The 7,102-nt window shown below is 44.8% G+C and overlaps 1 protein-coding gene across 5 annotated transcripts in view; it reads left to right on the top strand.

Moving 5' to 3' along the window:
- Positions 1–7,102, top strand: part of LOC110002890 (glutamate receptor 1) — an 85,322-nt gene that overhangs the window by 23,612 nt on the left and 54,608 nt on the right. For all 5 annotated transcript variants that reach the window (XR_010668680.1, XM_065963069.1, XM_065963068.1 and 2 more), the window contains exon 2: positions 1,944–2,078. Coding sequence is in view for 4 of the 5 variants with exons in the window: in XM_065963069.1 (XP_065819141.1) it covers positions 1,944–2,078 (135 nt within the window). In the remaining variant the exon portion in view is untranslated. The remainder of the gene's footprint in view (positions 1–1,943; positions 2,079–7,102) is intronic.

Raw genomic sequence — 7,102 nt, forward strand, 5'->3', positions numbered from 1 at the left:
ATCTGTTCTAAGCTAACACCCCCCAACACATACATCTGTTCTAAGCTAACACCCCCAACACATACATCTGTTCTAAGCTAACACCCCCAACACATACATCTGTTCTAAGCTAACACCCCCAACACATACATCTGTTCTAAGCTAACACCCCCCAACACATACATCTGTTCTAAGCTAACACCCCCCAACACATACATCTGTTCTAAGCTAACACCCCCAACACATACATCTGTTCTAAGCTAACCCCCCAACACATACATCTGTTCTAAGCTAACACCCCCCCACACATACATCTGTTCTAAGCTAACACCCCCCAACACATACATCTGTTCTAAGCTAACACCCCCAACACATACATCTGTTCTAAGCTAACACCCCCAACACATACATCTGTTCTAAGCTAACACCCCCAAAACAAACGTCTCTTCTAAGCTAACACCCCAACACATACATCTGTTCTAAGCTAACACCCCCAACACATACATCTGTTCTAAGCTAACACCCCCAACACATACATCTGTTCTAAGCTAACACCCCCCAACACATACATCTGTTCTAAGCTAACACCCCCCAACACATACATCTGTTCTAAGCTAACACCCCCCAACACATACATCTGTTCTAAGCTAACACCCCCAACACATACATCTGTTCTAAGCTAACACCCCCAACACATACATCTGTTCTAAGCTAACACCCCCAACACATACATCTGTTCTAAGCTAACACCCCCAACACATACATCTGTTCTAAGCTAACACCCCCAACACATACATCTGTTCTAAGCTAACACCCCCAACACATACATCTGTTCTAAGCTAACACCCCCAACACATACATCTGTTCTAAGCTAACACCCCCAACACATACATCTGTTCTAAGCTAACACCCCCAACACATACATCTGTTCTAAGCTAACACCCCCAACACATACATCTGTTCTAAGCTAACACCCCCAACACATACATCTGTTCTAAGCTAACACCCCCAAAACAAACGTCTCTTCTAAGCTAACACCCCCCAACACATACATCTGTTCTAAGCTAACACCCCCCAACACATACATCTGTTCTAAGCTAACACCCCCAAAACAAACGTCTCTTCTAAGCTAACACCCCCCAACACATACATCTGTTCTAAGCTAACACCCCCCAACACATACATCTGTTCTAAGCTAACACCCCAACACATACATCTGTTCTAAGCTAACACCCCCCAACACATACATCTGTTCTAAGCTAACACCCCCAAAACAAACGTCTCTTCTAAGCTAACACCCCAACACATACATCTGTTCTAAGCTAACACCCCAACACATACATCTGTTCTAAGCTAACACCCCCCAACACATACATCTGTTCTAAGCTAACACCCCAAAACAAACGTCTCTTCTAAGCTAACACCCCCAAAACAAACGTCTCTTCTAAGCTAACACCCCAACACATACATCTGTTCTAAGCTAACACCCCCAAAACAAACGTCTCTTCTAAGCTAACACCCCAACACATACATCTGTTCTAAGCTAACACCCCAACACATACATCTGTTCTAAGCTAACACCCCCAACACATACATCTGTTCTAAGCTAACACCCCCAAAACAAACGTCTCTTCTAAGCTAACCCCCCCCCACACACACACACACACACACACACACACACACACACACGTACATCTCTTTCTGGTATAAAAACAATTTCTTCCTGCAAACGCTGCGTTCAGCTTTCTGACAGAGATTTTAAATATAAATGAATTTCACTCTCGGCTGAATCACAGAGTCATGGACGGTTAGGCTTCCACCTCAGCAGGATTTCCATGCAGAACTCAAAAGGTCGACGTCTTTAGCCGACCTTTAGTGTTAGCTGGTATCAATCCTTTTTTTTTCTCCTCTTTCTCCGAGCTTTAAGAAATAATTAAATTATTCTCTGTGTCTCTGTCACACAGGAGGCCTTTTCCCCACCGGATCCCACGAGTACGAGGTCTTTCGTTTTGCTCTGGCACAACACCAGGACGTCCCCAAGCTGGTGCCACAGGTGGACATGGTGGACACGGGGAGCAGCTTCGCCATGACCTACGCCTGTAAGTTGAGAAATGTTTTTTTCAAATGTCAACACAACATTTTGTTGAAAGGTGGCATAAAAAGAGCTTTATTTAGTTGGGATGTGAAAATTCATTAAACTCCAAGCCTGCAGCCTGCTCAGCTCCTCCTTTGACAAATACCTAATGAATGTTTGGTGTTTTACTTAAGGATGAAAGGATGGACGGGTGAATAGGCAATGTATGGCATATTTCCTGTCTGGTCCTGGTCCTACTGGACTGATGGGGTTTTTACACACGCTCCTGAGAAACTCCTGAAGTTTATCATGCTGAGCGTCATGTGTGAACACAAACAGCTGAATGTTTTTCTCTTCACTCAGAGTTTCTCCTCCAGCCTCCTCGTATTTATTCTGCAGAGAGTCAGAGTGAGCTGAGGTGAGAACGCAGCAGGATATAATCAGGAGAATTCAGCTTGTTCCTAATGTTTTAAAAAGACAAGCTGTTATTTTGCCCATGTTGGAAATGGACGTCTTGTTTATCTCAGGCGGGTTGGTAGTGTAATACTGGGCCATGTGCCGCCTGTCTGGCGCTCCTGCAGGTCTATGAAGACTGTGGTCGCCATCATGGGTCAGTGCTTCATTTCTCCTTCATCCAGACTTCATTCAGCAGACCTAAGACTGAGAGAAAACAGAGTGTAGGCGCTTTAAAAGAGCAGACAGCAGCATTAATGCACGTAGAGCGGGGGGAGCTCAGCACTAAATGGACTGTGGCCCCAGGGAGCGTTCAGCTCCGTGCAGTAGGTTTAGAGAACAATGTGCTGACCTTGTTTTGTTCTGCCCTAAAAACTGAATTCACCCGCCCGCCTTTTACACCTTTAAAATCTGCAGACATAACCTCCACGAGTTCAACGCTCTGAATTAACATGTGATGTTAGCTGGTCCCAGGCGAGCTGTTTGTGTGCCAGCAGGAATATCAAAGTGAAATATATTTTTACTGTTAGCTGCACCTTTACATCCTCTGCTAGAGTCGATCTTATTTTAATATATATTTTATATATATATATTGTATTTTAAGTCAGAGAATCCCTTTCTCTAACTGCCACTGAAGCCTTCATGAGGTCGACCTTTGGGATCGTTGGTAGAGAAAGCTTGTGAATAATAAAGTGACATGCTAACATTTATAAAAACTGTTGAAGCTAACTATATTCCACTTAAAGGGGATCTCACTGGTTTTACACCTGCAGATGTACCTGGAGATTCACAGGTGTTGTTGTTGCTGCCGAGGTGACGGCAGTCAAAGCTGAACATGAAGAAAATATTTATTTTTCCTTGACAGAAATCTTTCTAGCTGTTGGTTGATGTTTTGGAGCTCGGTGTGATTTGCCATTTTTAATCAACATCCCTGTGTTTCTGCTGAGTCATGCTTTATACATTTGCACAATCAATCAATCAATCAATCAATCTTTATTTGTATAGCGCCAATTCATAACAAGTATTATCTCAAGACGCTTTACAAAAAGCAGGTAAACGACCTGAATCTCACCCTTTGATTGGTTTAGAGCAGAGTCCTCATCCCGCAATGTTTTGTGATTAGTTTTGACATTTGAAGTGCTTCATGTGAAAAGAAATGACTCTTGTAAAGTACCTTTACTTTGAAGTGCACAGCTTGAGTAAATAACTCTGCCTTCCAAAATAAGAGCGAGCTGAGGGGAAGTAGAATGATCCTTTAAACCATCCTGACCTGGCTCTGAGCTACGGGCTAATTTTCCAACACAGACGTGAACAGAGTCAGAATGTTCTGCTGCACCTGAGCTGATCCCACCTACCCCCTGGATACCCCCCCCCCCTCTGTTTGTCTGTTGTTTGCCCACCTCATCCTGTGTCTGTTTGAGAACCTGACTTCCTCTCTTTCTCTCTTTCTCTCTCGCTCTTTTAGCCTCTATCTCTGCGTTTTCAAACTCAGTCATCCAGAAACATTTGCTCTTCTTTCGATCCCCACCTTTACACCCGACATTAAAAGCTAACATCAGACGCATATGCTGCGTTCCACTTGATCTCGGAAGTCGGAAATTCCGAGTTCCCAGTCGGAAGTGTTTACGGGAACGCCCCCTGAAGTCATAATTACTACTTGGAAACTCGGACAATCTTCAGTAGCACGAGTTCAGATCCAATATGGCGGCTCCTGAGTCTCGAGAGTCTTTACCATGACGATGGATCCAAACTTCTGTCATTTGATCAAGTTTAAATAAAATGCAGCTCACAGCTGATTACATTTATGTGTGTGTATGTGTGTGTTTGTGTATGTGTGTGTGTGATTGTGTTTGTGTATGTGTATGTGTGTGTGTGATTGTGTATGTGTATGTGTGTGTTTGTGTATGTGTGTGTGTGATTGTGTTTGTGTATGTGTATGAGTGTATGTGTTTGTGTGTATGTGTGTTTGTGTATGTGTGTATGTGTGTATGTGTGTGTGTATGTGTTTGTGTATGTGTATGTGTGTTTGTGTATGTGTGTGTTTGTGTATGTGTATGTATGTGTATGTGTATGTGTGTGTGTGATTGTGTTTGTGTATGTGTATGTGTGTGTGTGATTGTGTATGTGTATGTGTGTGTTTGTGTATGTGTGTGTGTGATTGTGTTTGTGTATGTGTATGTGTGTGTGTGATTGTGTATGTGTATGTGTGTGTTTGTGTATGTGTGTGTGTGATTGTGTTTGTGTATGTGTATGAGTGTATGTGTTTGTGTGTATGTGTGTTTGTGTATGTGTGTATGTGTGTATGTGTGTGTGTATGTGTTTGTGTATGTGTATGTGTGTTTGTGTATGTGTATGTGTGTGTATGTGTATGTGTGTGTATGTGTGTATGTGTGTGTATGTGTATGTGTATGTGTGTATGTGTGTGTTTGTGTATGTCTATGTGTGTATGTGTATGTGTGTGTGTTTATGTATGTGTGCATGTGTATGTGTGTGTATGCGTGTATGTGTATGTATGTGTATGTCTGTGTGTATGTGTATGTGTGTATGTGTATGTGTATGTGTGTATGTGTATGTGTATGTGTATGTGTATGTGTGTATGTGTATGTGTATGTGTGTATGTGTATGTGTATGTGTATGTGTATGTGTGTATGTGTATGTGTGTGTATGTATATGTGTGTGTTTGTGTATGTGTATGTATGTGTATGTGTGTGTTTGTGTATGTGTGTGTGGGAGGGGGAGGGGCAGCAGAGAACCACAGGGAGTTGTGATCATATGAATGTAATCAGCTGTGAGCTGCAGCTGGATCCTCTCTGAGTCTCTGAAGCAACAACAACATCTGCAGAGCGTGTGCGATGAGCGTTCAGTCCTCATCATCATGTGATCTGTGTCGTTCTAACCCTAACGTTTCATTTCCCCGTCAGAGATGAGATCATCACCGTCCAGCTTCAGTATGAACACAACCTCACCCCCTAACCCTGTCTGTGCAAACGCCACGCCGGGTGTCCTCTTACGGACACCACGCCATGTTTGCGCTTTTCCTCCTCTTTGTGTCCTCTCTCTGTGTCCTCCTCTCTCTGTGTCTTCCTCTCTCTGTGTCCTCTCTCTGTGTCCTCTCTCTCTGTGTCCTCCTCTCTCTGTGTCCTCCTCTCGCTGTGTCCTCCTCTCTCTGTGTCCTCCTCTCTCTGTCCTCTCTCTGTATCCTCTCTCTCTGTGTCCTCCTCTCTCTTTGTCCTCTCTCTGTGTCCTCTCTCTGTGTCCTCCTCTCTATGTCCTCCTCTCTCTGTGTCCTGCCTTCTCTGTGTCCTCCCCTCTCTCTGTGTCCTCCTCTCTCTTTGTCCTCTCTCTGTGTCCTCTCTCTGTGTCCTCCTCTCTATGTCCTCCTCTCTCTGTGTCCTGCCTTCTCTGTGTCCTCCTCTCTCTTTGTCCTCTCTCTGTGTCCTCTCTCTGTGTCCTCCTCTCTATGTCCTCCTTTCTCTGTGTCCTGCCTTCTCTGTGTCCTCCTCTCTCTTTGTCCTCTCTCTGTATCCTCTCTCTCTGTGTCCTCTCTCTGTGTCCTCCTCTCTATGTCCTCCTCTCTCTGTGTCCTGCCTTCTCTGTGTCCTCCTCTCTCTTTGTCCTTTCTCTGTATCCTCTCTCTCTGTGTCCTCTCTCTGTGTCCTCCTCTCTATGTCCTCCTCTCTCTGTGTCCTGCCTTCTCTGTGTCCTCCTCTCTCTTTGTCCTCTCTCTGTATCCTCTCTCTCTATGTCCTCCCCTCTCTCTGTGTCCTCCTCTCTCTTTGTCCTCTCTCTGTATCCTCTCTCTCTGTGTCCTCCTCTCTCTGTGTCCTCTCTCTGTGTCCTCCTCTCTATTTGTCCTCTCTCTATGTCCTCCTCTCTCTGTGTCCTCTCTCTGCATCCTCCTCTCTCTATGTCCTCCTCTCTCTATGTCCTCCTCTCTCTGTGTCCTGCTTTCTCTGTGTCCTCCTCTCTCTGTGTCCTCCTCTCTCTGTGTCCTCCTCTCTCTGTGTCCTCTCTCTCTGTGTCCTCTCTCTGCATCCTCCTCTCTCTCTGTCCTTTCTCTGTGTCCTCCTCTCTCTGTGTCCTCTCTCTCTCTGTCCTCTCTCTGTGTCCTCCTCTCTCTGTGTCCTCCTCTCTCTGCATCCTCCTCTCTCTGTGTCCTCTCTCTCTCTGTCCTCTCTGTGTGTCCTCCTCTCTCTGTGTCCTCCTCTCTCTGCATCCTCCTCTCTCTCTGTCCTTTCTCTGTGTCCTCCTCGCTCTGTGTCCTCCTCTCTCAGGCAGGTTTAGGTTATTGTTCAGTTTTCTTCTCCTTTGCTTTCTTGTTTGTTTTTGTTGATTTTCTGCAGCAGCTGCTCTCCTGATCTTTATTGTGGTGTGCTTGATTTATGCGTATTGAGATTCGGTGTTGTTGTTTATTATGAATCTCTGTTGTTGACTGTGTGAGACCTCTCTTACTTCAGGCTCACACAGAGACACAGCACTAATGAGAGTGTGTTTACCTGACACACACCTTCCCGTGGTCAAACCAGTAATTACTGTTGTCTTTAAGCCTAAACTGAAGACGACCTGCTCAATGTGGGAGGAGTCTGTAAACTCTAT

Source organism: Labrus bergylta, chromosome 14, assembly GCF_963930695.1.
Source record: "Labrus bergylta chromosome 14, fLabBer1.1, whole genome shotgun sequence".
Lineage (NCBI taxonomy): Eukaryota > Metazoa > Chordata > Actinopteri > Labriformes > Labridae > Labrus > Labrus bergylta.